Source organism: Balaenoptera musculus, chromosome 12 (assembly GCF_009873245.2).
Source record: "Balaenoptera musculus isolate JJ_BM4_2016_0621 chromosome 12, mBalMus1.pri.v3, whole genome shotgun sequence".
In the NCBI taxonomy this organism is placed as follows: domain Eukaryota; kingdom Metazoa; phylum Chordata; class Mammalia; order Artiodactyla; family Balaenopteridae; genus Balaenoptera; species Balaenoptera musculus.
Genome location: NC_045796.1, coordinates 29668054 through 29692105, shown reverse-complemented (window position 1 = coordinate 29692105; position 24052 = coordinate 29668054). Strand labels below are relative to the sequence as shown.

Sequence of the window (24052 nt, the reverse complement as noted above, 5' to 3'; positions counted from 1 at the left end):
CCCTTTGGGCCTGTGCACACTCACGAGAGAGATACTCACCACATTTGGGTTAAAAGGGGGAGTAATCTTCTTATTAATGAGATCATCCCAGTTAATTAGGGAGAAGAAGACGTGATTCTTAATCTCCATCTGTTGAGAAAGAAGCACAAATTTAGAAGAGTGAAATTCAAGAAGGGCAGTGAGGTCTAGTGCTCTACTCATACAGCCCAGGAGGAGAGGAAAAAATGACTCACAAAGTCATCCTTGGCACCAAGCCTCTTTGTCCTGTCCTTCTGCAGGAGGCCCTCCAGGACGTGTCTTGCAGAATTTGTAATATTTGGCTTCAGCTGGAGGGGTTTGTTCAGAATGTTGTCGTACATCTCAGCTGTGTTTCGGCTATAAAAGGGAGGCTGAAAGAAGCAGGAAGATTACTTACTACTTAATTGGAAGTTTTGGAGAGCATCCATTACCAAGAAAGACTTAAACGTAATATATGAAGCTGGTTTTGACAAAGTCTATCACTTGATAGGTTTTCTTTACCCTGGATTTTTAAGTGTCTATATTTTGCCACCCTTATCAGGGGGTAGATGTTAATAAGCCATGTTTTTCACGCTCACATAGGTTAAGTGTGGTCACACCTAGTAAAATGTGAACTTACAAAAGAAAAAATCCACTAGGTAACGGTTTACCCTAAAATACCTATAGCTTAACCAATATGCCTCTTTCATCCGCATTTGATAAGCTTACTGATAGAGGGCAAGACGTGATGATCAGGTCTGCAATGGGGCTTGTGTGCCCAGATAAGTCTGGAGCTTTACAACTACATTCTAGGGAGAAGTGTATCAACCCAGGGCAATACTCCACGATTTTCAATGGGCTACTCACCAGGCCATACAGCATCTCATATAAGACGGCCCCCAGACACCACCAGTCCACGGTCCTATCATAAGGCTGCTTATGAAGCACCTCAGGTGCAAGATACTGAAAGACAGACCAGGAAAAGAGAGTTTAGAGCCCCTGAAACCAGGCAATCCCAAGACCAGGCATGCACTTTGAAAGGGCTGAGAGACCCTGGGTCCACTTGGAGGATATATTTCTTTAAACTACTTCCTGATAAAACTGCTGGCTTTGAGGCTGACTGGCCACTTACATGTCCTGATATTCTGAAAGCTATTGGGCCCTCCTAAGATATCTTACTTAGGGGTTTAGAAACCTTTTATAGTGTGGATCTTACAAACAGCTCACTTTAATTAAAGCAACGTGAGGCCTTGGAATTTCTCATGCCTCCGACAGCCAGTGTATTTTACTTGCACTGAACTGGACTAAAACATCTCCGAAAACAGCTTACTCTTTTCAGCAGTTAAAAGTGTCACTGCAGTGATCCCTTCCTGGAGGAAGGGGTGGACCAGGCATCCAATCAAGAGTTCGCCTACCTCGGGTGTGCCGCAGAAGGTAGACGTCGTGCCATTGTGTTCAATGTTCTCCTTGCAGAGTCCGAAGTCAGTAAGGACAATGTGTCCCTGTGAATCCAGCAAGATATTCTCTGGCTTTAAGTCTCTGTAAAAAAAAAAAAAAAAAAGAATAGAAAAGTAGTCGTATAAGTTAATTTCACCGCATTAGCAATCCTCCGTAAAGATCATTACTAGGGCTACTAGGAGCACTTTACATTCACTGTAGTTGTGTTAGTGAATCTAAAAGGGAGTCCTTGTTCTGTTCATCTATTCTGGATGAGGCACAGTCCTCATTGGCTAGTTCCCTCGTGGCAGGGAGTCAAAAGATGGGTCACATGCTGGGGACCTGGCTTTAGGTGACCAAGTTGTGCCTAAACACAAATTATGTTAAGGCCCTGTCAAAGGCCGGGCTATGTCTCCTTTACACAAGGAAGGGAGCTTTCAGAGGTCTTGGGCTCACCTATAAACGATGTTCAGGGAGTGCAGGTAACCCAAGGCACTGGCTATTTCAGCAGCATAGAACCGAGCCCGTGGTTCCAGGAAGCATCGCTCCCTCTGGAGATGGTAGAACAACTGTAGGAGATAGAGCAGAATTAGCCTGGGTTGCCAAAAACCCAGGACAATGCATTGAATCTGTCTTGACATATATAGCTAAAGAGGACAATTGCAGGAAGTGGCCCTAAATAGTTTATAAACTATCTGAAAGCTGGCAGGTTAAAGGAAATACTAAATCTGGTAACTTTTCCCCCACTAATTATCTTTTTAAAAACTTTCCTCTCAAATTAAAACAAAGCAGGCTATGCACGGACAGCCAGGGGTCGGCTCCCATCCCCTCTGCTCACCTCTCCACCGTTAATGTAGTCTAGGACAAAGTACAGTTTATCAGCCGTCTGGAAAGAGAAGTGAAGGCCCACCAGAAAAGGGTGTTTCACGTTCTTCAGGAGGACATTCCGCTCCGACATAATATGCTTTTCCTAGAAAAAGGACAATGAAGATTTAGTGGCAAATTTTAACGTGGGGCCAAGATCGCAAGGTAATGTCTACTGAATGTCTATCTCCAAGGCCATCTCATACCTCCTTCTTTTTCAGGATCGCTTTCTTTTGTAAAACTTTGACTGCATAGAATGCTTCTTCGGCTTTGTGTCTTGCCAGGAGAACCTGAAATTTAAATTCAAAATCATTTTCCTGTTCACATCCAGGGAGATGTAAAATGAGCATATGAAAGACTATAAATAATGAGAGCTTCAGATACGAAATTACCTTTCCAAAACTGCCCTTCCCGATCACTTTCAAGAAGTGAAAGTCAGATGGTTTAGCATGAGGATTGGATGATGGGCCCAGGTTAATTTGCTGAGAAGGACTTGGCTGGAAAATAAAAGGTTTTCTTTTAATATCCTTGCTTCAAAGGAAGATAGCGATTAATAAAGTATAGGCAATGCAAAAGGTGGTACATCTGCAAATGACAGGGGCAGGTGCTCAGACATCTATAAACACATTCCAAACTACTTTTCATCCATACATGCGAATATTTCAAATGAGAGTATGGAAATTGTATATAATCGTGTTGTTCTTAAGCAGATAACTTTTATGAAATATGTCTTTTAAAATACTCCACTGACTCATACTTAAGTGCTTACGTCACTTGTTTGCCATGAACCAACGAGGCATTCCTGCCTTGATACTAACTGCTACTTTATAATTCATCAACATAGGCAAACTAACTGACTCATTTATAAGATTCCTCCACTGATGCATCACGAATAGAGAACACTTACTGGAGGAGAAGGGTTGGCATTCATGAGCTCAGGCTCCTGAGGTTGGGAGATTTTCAAAATGGACTGAACTTCAGGGCTGCAGAGAAGAAAGGAACAACGTTGAACATCCTAACTCGCCACATGAGGGCAGACCAACACCAATAGTGAATTTCTGGCTCAACCTTTCCAGAGAACTCAGTGTTTAAAAACACCCAAATCAATTACTCAGTGAGAAAAAATAATAGCCAAAATGATAAACACAGAGGGTTGTTCTTCAAGGAGAGAGGGGGTGAATTAGGCAAACATGAAAATTTTATCGGGACTTCCCTGGTGGCGCAGTGGTTAAGAATCCCCCTGCTACCGTAGGGGACACGGGTTCGAGCCCTGGTCCGGGAAGATCCCACATGCCGCGGAGCAGCTAAGCCCTGCGCCACAACTACTGAAGCCCGCGCGCCTAGAGCCCTTGTGCTCCGCAACAAGAGACGCCGCCGCAATGAGAAGCCCACGCACCGCAAAGAGTACCCCACGCGCACCACAACTAGGCATGGGCACAGCAACGAAGACCCAACGCAGCCAGAAATAAACAAATGTATAAAAAAGAAAATCTTATCTTGCATTTCCAGAACAAGCCAAATCAGCAAATTCATTGTAATGCTTTAAATGTTTGAAATAATTAGAACTTAAAGAGAAAAGGGATCCCCAGCCTCGGTAAGTCGTAGGCTTCCTGATCAATATATTGATGAGGATGTCTTTACCGCTGGTAAATGGAAACTTCCCTACTTATCTTTATTTCCCCACGTCGCCCCACCAAACTTACTGTTTGCATGCATAGGAGTTATTGGCAATCTTCTGAATAAAGTCGTTCAGGCCCATCCTTCTCTGTTTCATGAAAGCTGCGAATTAGAGGAGAAACGTTTAGACGGCTTTGTAACATCCGACGCCACGCACACCAGTCTGATCCGGGACCTTCAAAACTTTCCACCTGGCGTAACCTAGAAGTCCAGTCGTGTTCCTACACTCACCGATGAGAATTGCCACCATGCCCCTCATCCTGGAGTAAGTGAGGGTGTCCCTAGCAGCCTCGGTTTTCACCGTCATCACCACACAGAGGGAGCACGAGGAGTCGTCAGACACGGGAGACCGGCTCAGCCAACGCTGCGCTCCGGCCGCGCCGCCGGCTTTATATACGTTCTGCCGCCGCGAGGGCGGGACCCACAAGACATGGAGGAGGCGGCACTGCCCGGCCCCGTCGCGACCCCGCCCCCGGCTGCCGCGCGACTTGCCCGGCGGCAAAGCGGCCGGCGGCGGGCGGTTCTGCCCCCGGCGAGAGGGGCCAGCCCGGAGCGGGGGCGGGGGGCGCGGGGGGCGCGGTGACCGCCCCGGCAGGGCCCGGCGCAGGGCTGTTGTCGGCCTCGCTCGGCTCCCGGGCCGGAGAGGGGGAAACCGCCGGCGGAGGGGGTGGGGAGGGAGGGAGCGGCCGGGGTAATTTTCCACCTTTCTCATTTATTCCGTCCTGCGAGGAAATCAGAGTCGCGGCACATCAGGAAATCAGAGCGCTTTCTGCCGGGTGCGAGGCGATCGGGGTGGCTCTGTGCCCGCTCTGGCTTCTCAAACTCTCAGCTCGGATTCACTCCCGGCCCTGGCGCCGACCCCGACCCTCTCCCCTAATCCGCAAGGCAGCCTCCGCAGCCCTCGCCGGGCGGCCGCGCACCACCAGCTGAGGTTATCTCTCGGGCGCAGGGCGGCAGTGCCGGGGGAGGGCGGCCCCGCACGCCCTTATCTCCGGCCCCAGCGTGGGGCCAGAGCGCCCGGCGCGTCCCCGGGTTCCCGCCGCCCTCCTACCCCTTCCCCATCTCTCCATCCTTGGTACTACCCCAAATACCCAGCCCCTCTCGCCCAATCCGAGCAACTAGTGGAGGAGTTGGTGAGACAAGCCCCCCGCGTGCCCGCAGCGGCGCTTACCCAGTCCGGTCAGCAAGAAGGACTCGCTCCTTTTCTGCGCCTCGGCCCTCTTTTTGTGGCGGGGCCGGAGCAGGGACTCGAGCCGGGCCCTGGCCAGCGCGCCCTGCATCTCCCCCATGGGCAGCGGCGGCCGGGCGCGCAGCGGGCAAGGGCGACCAGAGAACACTGACGTTTCCTTGAAGGAGCCGCCGTGACTCAGGCCGGGCAAGATTTCCTGCCCCGAGTCCCAAAACAAACAAATGGCCCTTGTGCACGGCCGAGCCGCTTCCGAAAACGCCTTTTTTGTGCTTTTGGCCCAAGCCAAGCAAGGCTGAAAAATCCCAGAACTTGGAAGAGGAGGAAGGAAGGAAAGAAAGAGGGAAGGGGGAGGGAGAGAGGTCAGGAATGTGGAGGGGAGGGGGCGGAAATAAAATTCGTCTCTGCACTAAAGGAAAAAAAAAAATCTGCATTTCACTTTTTTTTTTTTTCCCTAAAGTAATCTTTGGGAACATTCTGTCCTTTCCGCATGTCATTTTTCCCCTTGCCTTTTTAATCCCCGCCATGCCAAAAACACGTGAGGAGGTGGCAAGTTAGGGGACAGACCTGGCGTGACCCTGGGGCGGTGCGGAGTCGGCATCCCAGGCATCGTCGACTCCCGAGGTCCCCTCTCCCGCTCCCCGACCTGAAAACTGCAAGGTCGCATCCCATTGTCTTCAAATCTCTTAGTTTGTGCTCGTCTTCCCTACCCCTCCTCCGGTTTAATTCAGGGCTGACCCCGCAGTCTTCTTACAGGTTTACCACCTCGCTCTTTCCCTCAAGTCCCAGATAACTTGTGACTCGTTAACTCCTGAAAGATTAGCCGGGAGCCTCCTCCGTTCCAGAAAGTAAGGGAGGGAGGGAGGGAAGCTCTGCAGAGCAGCGGAGCGGTGCCTTCCAGTAACCCCGCCGCTGGGAGATGCCCGGGAGCTGCAGTCTGACCGCCGGTGGGAGGACTCGCGCCAGCGCCGGCGGGGAAGCCACGAGCACACCCACTGGGCCAGGAGTGGGGAGAGGGCTGCAAGTTACTAAGTTTGCAGGGCCGGGTACCTGGCGCTTGTCAGGGATGTCTGCGGTGCCTGCCCTGCCATGACCCCTTGCTGCCAGCGGCCCTGCCATTTAAGGTTGCCTACTGGATCTGACACACTCCGAACTACTACCTGTCAAACCAAGAATACATGTGAAGCGGTTTTTCTTTGGTGCTGGGCAGGAATTTGTTTCGCAAACCAACCACCTTATTTGCCTTAACGTGATCTGTAGCCTCAACTGCTTTACAGCAGCCTCAAACTGGCAGAAGAGAACACACATCCTCTGTGCTGGAGACTGGCTGGGAAAGTTTGCTCAGCACCCACTCTTTAAAAAGCACTTACTATTCCCTGAAACTGACACTCCAACCCAAAGCAAGGTTTAGGAAACTCCAAATCACTGTAACTGGCCCATTTCTGCTTCCTCTTTCATGGATTCTTCATATAACATGACTTTGTTATTGCCAGTACCCCCGTATCCCACGCTCCACTTCAACTAGCCTAGGCCAGCCCTGCTCCCAGCCGGTTCCTTCCCCTTTTGAGAGAGCAACATTTTTGAAGAATGACCAGAAACACCAAACTGCACCAAGATTTCTGCCTGTTTGTTTTTTAAACATTAGATTAAGAAACCTCCAGCGACTCACCTCCTGTGCCCTCCCCATGCCAAGTAACCCCAAATCCTCTGAAGCATTTTTGTTTTACCCATTTCATCCAAATTATCTTAATAAAAGCAGACAAACCTTTCAAAGGGGATTTTATAGCCTCCTCTTTCATTCTTCAGGTTGCCTAGGATATGAAGCTTGGGGATTCCTTTCTGGAGGCTGGAGGTAGAGCTTAGTTATGGCTGGAGTAGCCTCCCTGCTATGTGCCTGATAGGGCTGGAAGCTGAGATGACAAGGGAGCACGAGTCAGAGGCGGCTGTCCCAGCTCTGTTATGAACCCCACTTTATATAAAGGCAATTTACATACAGGAAGGGAGCAAGCTGCAAAGTTCAACACTGGGCCATTTATTCCCTTCGTTGCAACATCATCTAGAAAATTACAGTCATCAGTGCCCTGGGTTTATTACACCCCCAGCAAGACACACAAGAAACGTAACTTGACTGATTATCATCACAAATCAGTCCAGAAAAAATTCAAAACACATGCACAGAGTTCATTTTCTCAAAGAGGCTCTGCTCGCATTCCAGGAGGAACGTGGAATTTAAGTTAGAGGGCTCTAAGTGGAACAGAGAAGAGGCACAACCATATGATTTGTGGTTGGAACAGAAAAGTATGGTCTGCTGTGCTCCCTCCTCCCCCTACACTAATGTGCAGCCGTTGGAGACGGATGCTCTGCTAAACTTATCATTTAACGGAGAGAATCAAGTTGTTGAGACTGGCTTTTCTTCCAACCGGATACCTGATGGGTGGAGCAGGAGCCCCCTGTTCTGTCCCAGCAACCTACTAAGACTTCCGAACAGGAAGGTGACACACGGCGGCGGGTGTATGGGGTGGGGGGAGGTACGCGGGGGAACTGTGTGTGACGCGCGCCTAACTCTTCACAGGCTTTAGGTTGTCCTGTGGCTGCTATTCAAACGCTTGATCTGTTCTTCCTTCCTGTCGCCAGCCTCTTTCTTTGGTTCAGAGAGTGCTCCTACCGGGAGAAATCCGGCCCCTTCCCTCCTACACCCTGGTGGCGAAGTGGCCCGAGTTACGTCACCAGTATCTGCTTGTAAATACGAGCTAGAGGGCGCTCGCGTTCTCCGGGAGAACTACTCCCGAATGTTATGATTTTCCCCCACTTCTCTCCTGGGGTTTAATCAGTTCCAGATAATTCCTCTACAATACCTTGTGCGGGCAAAGAAAATAGGTAGACGGCTTGATATGAGATACGCTAATTAGTTCCCCACTCCCCCAAGCCAATCGTCTCATTTATTCCTCATACTGGGAAAACGCAATCAAACTCTCAAATGGGAATTATTCACCAAGATGTAATGTTTGCACTGAAACAAAACAGTTTCCAATGTATGTGTATTTTAATACGAAAATTATTTTAGCTTTTCTACTTAGTGATTAAATAAAATGTTTCCTTAATGATGAACTATAAATACTACCACCTGAAAGCTTTACTAAGATATGATTCTTTCCGTTTAATTTTAAAGGCGCAGAAAACAAATTCCTGGTACTTCTCAACATATTAGAGAAAATATTTTGAAAAATATAAGGACTTAACTTTTTTTTTTTTTTACTGTTAAAATGTTTTCATGTCAATATAAAATGAGATCAGGGTTTGACAAGCAAGTTTCAGAATATTAACATCGATTTCTAAAATGATTTATCTTCTTTTCAGAAGCCTAAATATGAAAGCATATAAATCTTAGGGATTTAAAAAAAATATCATGGTATTTTTTCCCCCATTTTAATACATCTGCGATTGACAAACATGCAAAATAATTAAGTTCCCCTCTTGGGCTACTTTTTTAATGTGTCAGCTGTGTTAGTCTTCATTCCTTAGATAAAATGTCTTCCATTGATAACAGGGCAATATGATTATTTTGTATTGCTCAAACTGTCATAAATTCTATAACAATCCTGTGCTGCACCGTTTAGGTTGCCATACTTATTGTTTTATTGGTTAATGCATAGAAAATCTTTTCCCTGGGGCATGTCCAAAGAAAGTACATAGAAATGCCAGAAAACATAATTATTACTCTAGAGAGCAACAAAATGGATCAGCTTTTGTTGAAGTTTGTCACCAAGTGCATGTTTTTTTTTTTACAGTATTCATCAAATAGAAAATGATGATGATAAATGAGCTAATTCAGGATAGCTGTTATAGATCAGTAACTAGCAATGGTGGTTAAATGTCTATTTATAGAACACAGGTTCTATAGTGACTATTACCTTCCCTATTCATAATTGTCAAAATTCACATGCATAAAGGAGTTAGGAATGTGATACAGCAGATAACTAAGAGAACACATTACCTAGAATAATAGTGTTGAGTTATTAAAACCCACAAAACAACATGCTTTATTTACACAGGGCTTATTTTTTTCCCAAGGCAGTTGTGTTGAATAAGCAAGACTATACACTATAAGAATCTTGGAATAGGGTTTTGTTAAATAATCTACATGTAGCTGTCTACTCGGCAGACCTTATGTTGTTTTCTCTAACAGCATTTTTTCATTATTAAGGATTAAGCAATTATTGTTATTTTTCTTCTGAGTTGGACAGATGATAGGCGAAATTGTGAGGTAACAAAACTTACTTTTAGGACCAGATTTATCTCCTTCAAGTAACCTTTCTTTGTCACTGAAGTTGACTCCTATGCCTCTGCCACTTCCCACCCACAGCAGTGGCATACTCTCTGGTCCCACAAACTCTGAAATATTGCCTCCCATCCTCCTTCCCACTAATGCTAACTGCCTCAAAGCCCTGCTGTTAGCTAATCATCGCAGGAGATGTTGAACTGATACATCCTTCATTCCTTCCCTCCTTCCTTCCTGCCCCACTCCCTCCCCTCCCTTCCATTTATTCATTCGTGCAAGTATTTAACAGGCATTTACCAAGTAAGTACAAATATTAAGATCAAAGGACACAAATATGAGTAATCTGGTTATCTGACTTCACAGAAGCACTCATTCTAAGTAGGGAGACACACACGTGAATTATGGTACAACACGATGAGTGTTAAAACAAAGGTCTGAGCAATCTGCCATAGAACAACAGAGAGGGGAATTTTCTACTGGGGAGAGGCAGCAGACTTGGAATTTTTTTTTAATATTTATTTTTTTATTTGGTTGCCCTGGGTCTTATTTGCAACCGGTGGGCTCCTAGTTGTGGCATGCGTGTGGGATCTAGTTCCATGACCAGGGATTGAACCTGGGCCCCCTGCATTGGGAGCATGGAGTCTTATCCACTGTGCCACCAGGGAAGTCCCCAGACTTGGAATTGTTGAGGAAAGTCTCCACACACAAAAGATATTTGGCCTGATCCTGGAAAGGCCAGCTAGGTACAAAAGAGGGAAAGTCATTCTAGGCAGAGGAAATAGTATGAGCACCAAATTTTAAGGTGCTATGTAGTATCTCTGGAATAATTTGGAAATATGGTCCTTACTCAGACCTTACACACAAGCAAATGTACATAGCTCTCTTGCTGCTACTGCTGAAGTGGATAACAGCACTTTCAAGTGAAATGAAAAAGATCTTAGGGACTTCCCTGGTGGTCTGGTGGCTAAGACTCTGTGCTCCCAATGCAGGGGGCCTGGGTTTGATCCCTGGTCAGGGAACTAGATCCCACGTTCCTCAATTAAGAAGTCAGCACGCCGCAACTAAAGATCCCGCATGCCACAACTAAGACCCGACACAGACAAATAAATAAATAAATAAATATTAAAAAAAAAAAATCTTAGCTGACACAAATCTGCCTCTCCTCTCTTCCTCTCACTGCCCCCCACCCCAATAAATATGGAATTAATAATGTCTTAGAAAACATACCCGTTTGAAGGACTGCTGATTATTAGCCTGCACAGGCACCTCTGTGTCTGATACAGCTCTAGGCACGGTGGAACTCATTCATTCATTCATCCACAGATTCTTCTAGAACTATGCATCAGACATGGCACTAGATGCAGGAGATACAGTGGTAAACATGATCTCACCTGGTGAGAGGCAGGTGGGGAATTACCTACAAAGGTAGACTGAGCCCTATTGTGAAGAGATCTAAAAACCACCAAGGAAAATCCCTTTTAAGAAGGAAAACATTCCAATGTGTTTTGAAAAGTTAATTCAAACCAAATGTGATTGATCACTCAGCTATGATTCCTTCAAAGGGTATTTGCATTTTTTTTTTTTTCACTACCCCTACCTCATTGAAAATGAACAAATTTACACACACAAACACATAAGGAAATGTTGGAAGTTGGAATGGGGAAATTTATGTAGTTGGAAGATGGATAAAAGTTTAGACAAGCATAGTTTTAATCCAGCATAGGGATTAGCGATCTGTCAGAGGTGATAACACCATGTTCTATGCCTATCCCTTCTGGAAAGTCAGGCCACAGGGCAGTTGGTGGTAGGATGCAGACATGGTTTTGTAGTAAATTTTTAATCTTAATCAGGGAATAAATTAAAGAAGGGAGGCCTGTGGCAGCTCTTGACATGGGAGGAATGGGAATCTAGAACAAACCAACAGGTCTATGTTGGGTTGAAAACTCACCTTATCCCCATCTTTATAACGCTGTCAATGTCTGATGTAGCATAATCCAATGAACAAGAAATAAAAGTAAAAAATGACTGTCAATTAGAATACAGTATGAAGGGTAAGGAATAGCACATATCTGACAGCTTTATATTTGGCTCTCAGGATTGACCTGGAAAATGACATCCAAGGTATTTTCTGTATGATTATGAAAAATAATTCAGGAATAAATTGGACAATTTTTGAAATCAAAATTCAATATTATCTGTGACTTTCTAAATTCAAGAGGACTATGGCCTTACTGAAAGCTTTATATTTTATTATTATTATTACTTCGGTTTTTTTTGGAGCAGAGAAAGGTTTATTGCAAGGTCATGCAAGGAAGACGAGGTGGCTCATGCCCTGAAAAGCCTCGAACTCCTCGAAGGGTTTCAGCAAAGCATTTTTAAAAGCCAGGTGGGGGGCGCGTGTCGCAGGGTAGGAGATCGTGCACAGTTCTCTGATTGGCTGATGATGAGGGAACAGGGTTAACTTTATCAGTCCTTTCTGAGAGCCTTATATATTATTGACATAGCTTTATTATTGGGCATTTATTGCTAGGCATTTGCATTTTAAAAGGCCTTGGTTGATTTAAAAAATTAATTTGTAATGATAAAATGTCAGGTGTTGTCGCAAGGATCAGGTCAGAGGGCTTCGGGCTTTACTCCCTTTTCTCTGCCCAGGATGAACCCTCATACGCACCTACTTTCCCGATGTGCCTCGCAGCCCAGCTCAGAATTCAGGCAGCACAGGGCTTGGAATTTCTTTGCAGGCCGAATTCGTCTTGGGACACACGTATTAAAGTTGTAACAGACATGAAAACAATATAAAGGGCTCTCTTTCACCCCAACTTTATTTACAAAGTGCCGATATGTAAATAAGGAGTCTGGATTTCCGGCGGACATCTTTTGCCAAACTAAAGTGAAACCCGAAAGCTTTCATCTACTCAGGGTAAATAAATCTCTCCCCAGTCGACTCCATTTCTAACCCTATAATTAATTTAGCAAGAAGCAACAGAAGCTCAGGCCACCCTTACGGACTGTTTCCTGTAAAGCCTGCCTACAAATTGCAGCAACGAAATAAGATAAACGTCATAGTAACTAGTAGTGGGAAAACCAGGAGGGACGGGTGGCTGGCAAAAGGTTGAATGGCATCATTTTTATGTAAAGCAACTTTAAAAAAAAATTTTATGTCACCTCCCACAGCAAGCTCGGCAGTGACAGTAATGTGCTGAGGATAGAGATCTTTGCAGTACACTTAAGTCAGCTACAACTGAGGCTCATTACCTGTGAGAACTTAGACAAGGTATTCTCTAAACCTTTATCTCTTAATCTGTATAATGGGGATACTAATACTTAATGTAAATTGTGAAAAGTAATTGAAATTAAGAATTTAAAGTGCTGACTCAAGTTGGAATCTCACATAGAAAATATGACATATCTTAAAAAAAAAAAAAAGAAGAAAAAAGAAAATATAATGTGTCTATGTTCCTTAACCCACTCCACACATATCACAGCCACAAACAGAACACATCATGTAATGCAAAGGACTCCAACAAATCAAAATAATAACGGTTATGTGCTGTGTTTAAAGAGCAGAAACAGTGTGGGCCACTTAATCTGCTGGGTCAAGGTCAGACTAGTTGGATGGGAATTCCTTTAAAGGCCTGAAAAGGTGATCCTCTTCGTGTTTCAGACTCCCCCCTCCTCTCTTGGTCTCCACACAGACAATGTTCCAGAACAGGCAGTAAAGAACTAAATGCCATGATAACAGAATAAGTGCGTGTTTACCAAGGGTTTGAAGTAAAAGTTAAATTTAAGGTGAAAAAGCAGAAAGTAAGCCAAAAGCTAAACCAGAGGAGTTTTTAATTGCTCAAGGTGAATGGGAAATAATAGAATGTAAATATGGGCCTGTTGAGAGGGTAGAATCATTGAAAGCAGGTCAGAGAAAGCCAGCAGCACAGAAGATGCTTGTTCTAGGTCGTTTAGCTTATCCTTCAGTTACAGAAAGAGGTACAAGCACCAACTGATGGTGGCCTATTATTTTTAATCCTTCAGGCCTCCACAGAGCACCTTTTTTGTGCCAGACACCGTGCTAAGTCCTGGGTCTAACAAGGATGCCCGAGATGGACAGCGTTGCTAAACTCAGGGAGGGCAAAGTCTGAATTTATTTTGTTAAATTGAACAGCGCTTTCCCAAAAGCAAAGGTAAGCTTACAGATATTTCTACTTTTCCTTAAGGCCCTGCTATGCCTTAATGCCATTAAAATACAGACTTGGGCATGTTGAACCCTTTAGATTATTCATTTCTCAAGTGAATGTGCTAGAAGTTCTCTTGCAGCTCTAATATTGATTGTACAGTTCTGTGATATCTGGGAAAAGATAAATCTGAAAAGGAACTTCTGAAGGCCCAGAAGCCCCTCAGGTGACTTCCTATAATAATGCTCTACATTCAGCTAATCCTTTGCATGTCTCTCCCCTCCCTCCATTGTCAGGGACTTTGTGCTACTATTTTAAATCTCAGGTGACTCCCTGGACCTTGAGTTCCCTGAAGACCAGATAACACAAACAATTCCGGTTTCTCTCCTGCCTAACAGGCTCCAATCAAACATCACTTACACAGTGTCACTTATTCGGTTTCCGTTATTTGCATATTAGTTTTATTAGCTGACTTTTTGAGTGCTTGTTGTTTGTCTCCCCCAACTAAAAAGTAGTCTCTGTGAGCCAGGGATAGTACCTATCTTATTCTCCAGAGTATCCCTGGTGCCCCAAAGAGTACCTGATCCATAGAAAATGCTTAATAAATGAAATGGTTGAATAATATGCCCCTTATATATTGTTGGGCATAAGATTTGTTCTCAACCAAATTTAGGTTTTTTTCCCTTCACCAAATAATCAAGGGTATATGTTTCCCCAGCAGTCACTTGACACCTCCCTGTAAAACGCAAGACAAAATCAAACCAAACAACCCCCCACTCAGGCTTAACTATTATATTACATATTATATTATGCTACTCAGTTGCTTCAGAAAATTGAGGGACTAGATTTTATACATGAGGTACATGAAGATTTTGAAATCAAGGCTTTGGGCCCAATGGGATCATTAAACAAGCATATTGAATAACCATTTTTCAAGAGAACTAAAGTAGATGCCCTTTTCTACAGACAACATTCAATGGATAGTTTGTCAAGTTCAGAGAATCAAACCATCGGGAGGGTAGCCATCTAGGTTTTCATCTGCCCAGGCTGGGAAAATGTCAATTTAGCCTCGTGTTCCAAGGACCACAGATGAATCTTCCAACGAGTCAGAAAAATGTATCCTCCTTTTTCTTTCCTTACATTGCCCCTCAAATTCTCCTTTGCTCCAAAATTCTTTGCTGTCTATAAAGATAGAATTTACAAATGAGAGTCGCATTAGGTTTCATGATACTTTACTTCTGTTGTCATCTAAAAGCCTTCTGATCTGTTCCCGTTATGAACCTCCCCAGGTGTTTTAGGGGCTGTACTGATCATATTCATGAGCCTTGGCAGTTGACTAAGAACTGTTCTTTAAAGAAAGAGATAACAAGCATAGGCCAGTCAGAGAGGCAGCGTGGTGCTCTCAGGGTCTCTTCCTGGCCTTCTATGATTGCCCTGCATAATCTCTAAAAGTAGAGGTACCCTCGGTAGATGATGGTAGCAAAATGTCACACTGTATCTGCAGATATGTTGGAATAAAGGGAGGGAAAACCCTCTTCATTAATGATACCGCATGAATTTGGTGTATAGAAAAGAATGCCGTCATAACCCGTTTGACTTTTGTCATTCAATCAACTTTCTCCAACAGCTCCAGAACCTCACTTCCAGCTTGAGAACATGGAGGATAACACAGGCACCTCACAGAATCCTTTCTTTCTATCTTGTAATCATATATATAAAGTTTTTCCATAACTTTCATATTGCCAGAAAACCTGAATGAACGTTTAGTCCAAAACCCTTCTACACTATATCTTTTTAAAATATCCTTCTCAAAAAAAAAAAATAAAATAAAATAAAAATAAAATAAAATAAAATAAAATATCCTTCTCTACACAATGATAAAGTCTTGATAAAAGGGCCCGTAGTGTGCAGTGCCACCCTGGACAAAGGAGTTTTAAAGGCATAGCAGAATGACCACTAGGTTGTCAGAAGTGGCAAGAGCCACTTGCCGTGCGCAAGTGGTGCAAAGGCTTAGTACCAAGTCGGTGGGTAAATTGCAATGTCATACCTCTGTGATTATATGCAAGTACACGTGTATTAGTTCACCAGAGAAAGAGAACCAATAGTATATGGGCAGAGAGAGGGAGAGAGAGAGATTGATTTTCAGTAATTGGCTCACAAGATTATGGAGGCTGTCAAGTCCAAAACCTGCAGATCTGTAGGGTGGGTCAGCAGGCTGAAGACTCAGGCAATAGCAGTGGCTCTAGTTCAAGCCCGAAGGCTCTCTGCTGGCTGCAGAATTCCTTCTTGCTTGGGGGGAGGTCAGTTTTTGTTCTATTAAGGCTTTCAGCTGATTGGATGAGACCCACCAGCATTCTGGATGACAATCTGATTTACTCAAAGCCCGCTGATTTAAATGTTAATCTCACACAAGAAACACTCTCACAGAAACACCTAGAAGTGTTTGACCACATATCTGGAAACTATGGCCCAGTCAAATTGATACATAAAATTAACTATCACAAGACCAGCCCTTGTCAATTTGGACCCAAATGCATCTCCTTAAATCTCACTTAATCTCCATAAAAGGACAATGACAAGGTCATACTTCCACCTAAAATGATACAACTATCCTGCTTACAACCAAAAACCTACTAATCCTTTCCCTAGAAGAGGGTGCAGAGTCCTTGCAGGATGCCTACTGTTCTTGCCCATGAATTATTATTATATATATTAATTTTATTTTATTATATATTATTATATAAATAAATAATAAATAAATAAATAAATAATATTATTTTATTATATATATTAATTTTATTATATATATATATTATATATTATTGTTATTATTATTATAATCCCATGCCTCCTTCCAAGCAAAAATGAGCAACCAGGTGCACTGCTCTTAAGTTCTGCACACGGAGAGGATTTTCCTTCACTACTGGCCTCCAGCTATGTCCCAGAAAGGGGGTATCATATTGCAGCTGTCCACTTCTGTGATCATATCAGAGAACTCAGTGATTACATCAGTAACTCTGTGGTGTCATCTATCACATGAGGGTATGACACACAGCTTCATCTCACACAGAGATATGAAAATGCAAGAACCCACAGACTTGATACTAAGCACTTGCATTTTTATTTCCTGAGGATTCTACATCTTCATTTGCTTTTTTCTTAGTGCTTGGTAGATTTGGGTATGTTTCATTATTTTTAGGACATTCCTGGCTGGCTTTAATATTTGGGTTCTGTCATTTTCTAGTCCTCCCACTCTCTTTTTAGCTAATAATTTACAACCTATTCTTAGTAACCCAATGAAAGTTAGGCACTGCATCAGTTTACCAAGCAAAACTTCAAAGAAAGATTACTGTGAAGCGCTAACTACACTATCTGATATCCACTTAATGTATTTGAAAATATTGTGTAAAAGTACGGAAGGCATTGTCTTGACACTAGACAATTTTTGTGTGAAATTCAGAGGGTCACCTAAAGCACATTTCATATTTCACACAGTGGCACCACAACTTGGCAACGATAGGAAGTAGCCAAATACCCCAGATGTCAGGATATGACACCTTAGGACTTCTGATGCCTAAAAAAGCCCTGACTTCTTAATATGCTACTTTGGGAGGTGTCCATTATGCCTCTGTAATTGGCTATTCTTAGAATTGCAGGAGCTATGGCAGCAATCCCACTTCCCCACAGCTTTTCTTGAAGTTTGAAAGCTCATTCCCAACAGTGAAGACCACCAATAACCTCACTGGTCTCGTCACCTCTAGCAACAACACCTTCAGCTGAGCAGGGATTTTAGGAATCTGTGCACATGTTTATATTTTTCTAGTAACTTGAGACATTGAAAAGCAGGATTATTTTGTGCAATTGTCTTTCCTCACTTCCTAACATACGCCTTGCTCTAATCGATATTCCATAAATATTGGGTGTATTCGATGAATAAATCTCTTTGCTGGGCCCACTGTAATTTCTCCTACTTATTTTTATTTCTCAGCTTAAAACCCTAAGATGAACATTAAAAGCTTCGATCTTTTGCTCAGATGACACATTTCAGTGGGAGATGTTTATTCTAGACTAGTTAATAGGAGTAAATTTATTTTTGTTTTTATTATTATTTCCTTGATCAGAACTTCTATGATTAGCCATTAGAGCCTAATTTTCTAAAAGCATATGGTCATCCCATCAGTCGTTTTTCATAGTACTATTTGTTTCTGAGTTGGGATTATAGAATCCTTTTAACAAGATTAGTTGTCACACACACACACACACACACACACACACACACACACACACGAGCTGATGGTTTGGTCAGAAGTTTCAGATATATTAACTACTTCTGTTATTTATTTTTCTATTTTGTTTCACAATCACCATTTCACAAAAAATATAAATGACCGCTAAAAGAATAAAAATAAGCTTTTTTTAAGACCACAAGAAAATTACAGAGAAGAAACTAAACAGATGTGAGCAAAAGATAGGAATCATGAATAATACCTCCCTTTCTACGCTAAATAAATATGGTCACTTAGAGAAGTTACTATAATGTTATTTGTTTATAAAACTCTATGTTTAAAATTGCCTTGTATTCTATCCTCATTTAGAGCAAATGAATATTCCAAAGAAATAAGACAATTACTATCGTTAGTATCTACAATGATTCTGTTTCACAATTCACAAACTATTGCTTAAGAATCTAAAGCCTTAGTATACAAACATAGATCATCATGAGAGACCTATCTGAAATTCATTCTTCAAATCATGTTGTTTATATATCTTTTAATGTACCAACATAAATCCAGTTTGGCAAGTTCTATTTAACAAGTCTTGAGTTTACTTTTAAAAAGCAAAAGCATTTTCTGTTTTCTCTTTACCACCTTGTAAATACTGTACTTTTATATCTACAAGCTGCTCTCGTAAGCATCACCGATGGCCCACTGCCTTCTGACTTTTCCTTTTATAATAGGAACAAATAACCAAAGAGCAGTAAGAAGCCCAATGTACATAGTTTCTGTCTAAGCCCCACTTGCCACTCTTCTCTGCATCCTTCTTTCTGTCTCTTTCCACTTTCCATATTCTTTTCTTAGGACTGTCATTATTTAAGATCATCAGTTTCTGTAAGGTTGACAGGGACTTTGTAAGATTCCCCCAAGACAAGACTGCTATTCCTTTTCCATCTCTTTTCTTAAAACAGTATAGAGGGTTAGACGTAATATTACACACATTGTGTATATATATACACATTATATATAATACACATTATATACCACATTAATATTATTAAAATATTAAAATTTTAATATTTGAAAAATACTAGAAAGTACATTTATATAAAGACGTCAGAGAGGAACAAATACACCAGCCATAGCTAAAGTACTTGCAGGAATAATAGTAAAAGTTTCTAACACAAGTAGTCTTGTCAGAACATGGTGCTGCTGGATCTAACATTGTCTTTCTTATAAGAGCGAATTATTTTTCCTCACAGAGCAATTCTTTCTGATTTTCACAGCCTGCTTTCTGATCATTTATTTCACAACGAGACTGGGTGAGGGCATGTGTTTGGACCATTGTAGACCCATTGCCATTTCCAAAAATAACCCAACCACTACTCACTTTAGTTCTACTGTATTCTTGTGTCATGTGTGCGAAGGACAGGAGAAGTCACAGCCAGCACACTAAAAGCTCCTTTTCTCTTTGTTTTAAAGTTTGAAACTATTGTATATATATATGAAAGTTGGAGTTTTTATTTGAACAGCACTGACGGCCTCATTTCATGCTGTTCATATTATTGTGAACAGATTCTATTGATGTTAAAAGGATCTTAGGGACTGTGAACGTCCCTACAGAATTCCTGATAAACATTTATTGAGCTTTCACTTTAATTTTTCACTGGACTCACCTCTACTTCCACGGCTATCTCTACCATTGTCAACCAGCATCGATCAGTAAAGTTCTTTCTTAGACTATGTTCAAATATCCTCATGAACGTTTTATAAGGAATGGCTCTCCTGCATGTTCTAAAGCCAGGCACTTCAGTGATGCTAAGGACATACCGATAAGCAGAAATGAACATGTTCCTCTGTGTAACTTCCACAGTTTAGGGCATCTATTATAATAGCCAACACTGAATGATTATACTAAGTGGCAGACACTATGTTTTAGTGCTTTTTATGCAATTTCTCAATTAATCCTCATAATGACTCTATGCAAAACTGTTACAATACCCTTATACATTCTTAAGATCTGAGGCTTAAAGAGATAAACATTGGTTGTGTGATGCCACATAGCTAGCAACGGCAAAACCAGAATGCACAAGGACCTACTGTATAGCAGAGGGAACTATACTCAATATTATATCATAATCTATAAGGGAAAAGAATCTGAAAAAGAATGTGTATATATAAAACTGAATTGCTGTGCTATATACCTGAAACTTACATATTGTAAGTTACATATTGTAAATCAACTATACTTCAATAAAAAAAATTTTTAAAAACCCAACAGAATGCAAGTGTAGGTTTTTCTGATACCAAAAGCTTTGCTTTTAACCATTAAAATAATCTGCCTCTCTATCTGTTTTAAAAACCAATCCTTTAAAATCCAATCCTACATATCTGTAGGCAGCGATCATGATTTTAACTTGTATTTACACTATTTTATTCAAAGTTCACCTGTGTCTGTCCAGTTTGTCTACCTAAGCTTTCCAGGGAGAAAACTGTTGCTTCCTTGTCCATAGAACCTAGCAGAGTGCAGGGCAGAAAGAGATACACTATATCTAATTTCTGTAAAACAAACTTTGTATCTACCTTAATTTCCTCCTCTTCCCAACTGCCTCACCCAATGGCAAGATCACAAGTCAGTTGGAATCTCCTCCTTGACTTACTGCTATTTCCCCAAACACTTGTGTCGACATTCAAGCTACTTTCATTACAAAGCTCCCCTCTTACCTTTTTGAAGCCGTAGAAAGAGAACCAGAAGAGTTTCCAGGAGATTTGAGTTTTCAGCTCTGTGTTTTAGAATTTATGACTAAATATTTAGCTCTGGGCAAACCACTTAACTTCCTTTAAGTGTCCTCAGGGTTAACACCCATTTAGTTAATCCCTCAGGGCTTGATTGGAAAGATCTGATGAGATTAGGTATGGGTGAACAATTTGAAAACTCAAGTGTGTTATATAATTTAATACCTATAAGAACAGTGCAGCTGAACTATCAATGTAAAATTTTCCTCTAAGTGCCAAAATTTTAATCAGTGGAAAGAGCTGATTGCCACGTGCTTCTGAGGAAAAAAGGTCAGAGTTCTCCGAGATACACTGTTCATTGAAGTCTATTCCAAAGGCCCCAGCCCACCCTAAACCATTTTTTTTTTCTAAATCCTTTTGCATTTTCTTTTTGTTGTCAATTTACACCTTCATAGAATAAAGGAGTTTCAGAGTAAGAAAGAATCTTAGAATCAATTGACCTCAATCAACTCTCACTTTACCAATGAGTTTGCTCGGGGCTCCCTGCCCTAATTTTTTTTTTTTTTAATCTTAAAAAGTATTTATTGAGATCTCTCTGTTAGTGAATCAAGTGGGTGTAAAGCGGCATAAACACAGCATTGAAAATCAGCTAAACCCCATTATAAAAATAAATTACAAAAAAAACCACAAAAAAACAAAGACAGTGAAAGAGAGAGAAATTCTTACAAAATTCGTTCAGGGGCTGTGATGCAACCTGGATTGACCACATCTAGACCCACAGCTGGATGAGACATAAGGCTGGACACTCTTGGGGCTGAGAGGATTGGTGAGGTTGGGTGAGCAAATGCAGACCCTTTAAAGTAATACTGCGTGGTATCCATTCCATGGGTCCCAAATCTCCAGGTTCAAGGGAATCTTCCTACAGCTAAAACATGCATGGGAAACCCAGAGGATGGTACACCGTGTGATCGGGAAAGGTTTCTAAAACGCACCTCATCTATTCATCTCCTGGTGATTCACTGCTGCCTAAATTTTAATTCTATTCTCAACTCTGGGCATCCTGGATTCACACAAACCTCCCTCTCACTAGGCTCCAGCCCATCCATCCCACCCCTCCCTTCCTAATCCCTCACTCTCCATCCTGCACCCACCCCTCTCTGTGGGCCATTTCATCCCAGGCAAAGCCTGTTTTCATGTCATTGGCCCATTCTCCTTATTACATACAATTTTAAAGTTGTAAATAATTTTTCTTCAAATTTTGTAAACTACGTTTATATTTGACCAGATAAAATATTTCTGATATTAAGGCAAAGATCTAAAACCCTTTTTTTCAAATGATACAAATGAACTTCCAGAAATAGACCCACAGACATAAAAAACAAACTTATGGGGCTTCCCTGGTGATGCAGTGGTTAAGAATTCGCCTGCCAATGCCGGGGACACGGGTTCGAGTCCTGGTCAGGGAAATAAGATCCCGAATGCCAATCAGCGAGGCCAAAAAAAAAGAATGCTGGGGAATCAGAAAAATAAAATTGTGAAAAAACTGCTAGTTTAGCTTTGAGCCAAACAGCAGAAATAACGAGTAATTTTGGTCATAATCAAGAGGAAGAGAAAGTTGTGAGTTTAACAAAGGGAGAAACAGACTTTGCTCCAACTGTAAAACTTAATTGACACAATGCGAGGGAGAAGGAGGGGGCTTCTCTGTGCTGAGTTGGATGAGTCTATAGTCACATATTTACACATTCACACACTAGGCAGCAGGACCATCATGAGGATCGGATCTGATAATGTTTTGCTATCAAACTTAAATGCTAGATGCGCGTGACTCTAAGTAACTTTAAACAGAAAAGTTTTGAAATGACATTTTGCTACTCACTGGAATAAACAACCTGTCCTTGAACTGGGAACCCTCTAAGCCATTGTAAATGGTTAAAGTCATGCAAAACTAAGTGCGTTTCTGCTTTACAGACCATTGCTTAAGAATGAAATATTTTATCTAAATGAATAGGCAATGTCTAAGGTTCTTTCCAGTTTGAGGGTTTTATGTCCAGCCATATGTTTATTTTCAGGAAGCTTATCAGTGCTGTGTATGGGGACCCAGATAACAGAAGACAGTGAATGATGAGCTTCTTGGTTCAGAGAGAAGAAAAAAACAAAACAAGTTATGGGTTCAGAAAAGTATGAAATAGTAAGAGTAATGACAAAATAAAATGTATTCTTCTTTCAACCCATAGATTGTAGACCTTATATATGGCAGGGGAATGAGGGTTCAGGTTTGTATAAATGACATAATTCTTTCTCCAAGTAAAAAGAGCTGTCATAAATTGACCACTAACTATATGCTAGACAGAGTTCTAAGTACCTTTACCTGAATTAGCCCTCACAAAACTATGATCTATTATAATATTCCATTTTTGCATGTGAAAGAAATGGAAGCACAGAAAGGTGAAATCATTCCTGCAAAGTCACACAGGTAATAAGCATTGAACTTGGTGGCAAACTCAGGCAGGCGGCCTTACTCAAGAGCTCATAGCACTAATCACAGCAGAAAGTAAACTGTTGAGCAGTTTCCTGCAGCTCCATGCGTGGCTCACTGGGAAGCATGGCCAGATGGTCTGCTGGTCAGCACTGATGTGAGTCCAGTTGGCTGAAAGAGATGCGGTTCAGAAAACTGAAGATGATTGTGGCTTCCTGATCTAAGATGGAGGGAGTAAATACCAAGTTTGATTCTGAAAGATTTGAACGGCAGAAGTAGGGGAAGTCAGAAACAGCCAGGAGCGCAGAATTCTTATGATCGTGCCCCTGTTCTTTCCAAAGCCTACCTCCATCTCTGCTCCCATGGGTGGCATTATGTGATATTTGGAGTTTCTCACTGTGGGTAAGGTGGCTTTCATTACTGAGATAGCTACCTTTTTTAGTTAAGACCTGAGTAATGAGGTCAGTCTACTTAAGAGATCTTCTTGTATCCACAGATTTTTATCAAATGGTTTATCTCTAATAGCAAGAGGCAAAGTCTACACTGGCCAACAAGTATCAGATGGCAAGTTTCTGTGTAAGCAGATTGTGTTTAACTTTTCTCACATTTTTTTTTTTTTTGCAGGGTGAGGGGGTTAGATAATTCCATATCTTGAGGAATGAAGCAACAGTTTTCTGGATATTAAATATGAGAGTGTTTTGCTTTTTAAGAAAAAGATCTAGAAGTTATATTTTCTCCACTTTGAAAGATCTATGGAATGAAGTCCTCCCTCTCCTTATATTAACGCAATGATCTGATTTTATGTATTCTCTGAAACACTGAAATATTTCTGTAGTCCATATGTTTTCAAACTATGCATCTTTTCATTTCTACATTTGGTACAAAAATTACTGCTCCCACATAAATATGAATATACCTCTTTATATTGATTTCTACATCCCCAGAAATTTGGGCTGAATTTTAAAATGTGATGAATCATTAAAAAATATAAAGAAATAATGATAATCCTGAAAATATAAG

General features: G+C 41.8%; 1 protein-coding gene across 4 annotated transcripts in view; it reads right to left on the bottom strand.

The window, feature by feature from the left end:
- SGK1 (serum/glucocorticoid regulated kinase 1) overlaps positions 1-24052 on the bottom strand; it is a 112216-nt gene that overhangs the window by 1573 nt on the left and 86591 nt on the right. The window contains exons 1-11 of one of the 4 annotated variants that reach the window (XM_036871343.1): positions 6927-7098; positions 4002-4077; positions 3206-3281; positions 2691-2795; positions 2505-2588; positions 2273-2404; positions 1891-2003; positions 1413-1536; positions 865-960; positions 234-389; positions 40-129 (exon numbers count right to left, since the gene is read on the bottom strand). In XM_036871343.1, coding sequence (XP_036727238.1) covers positions 40-129; positions 234-389; positions 865-960; positions 1413-1536; positions 1891-2003; positions 2273-2404; positions 2505-2588; positions 2691-2795; positions 3206-3281; positions 4002-4077; positions 6927-6960 — 1086 coding nt within the window. In that variant the 5' untranslated portion in view covers positions 6961-7098. The other 3 variants (XM_036871342.1, XM_036871340.1, XM_036871341.1) reach the window with 3 other exon arrangements.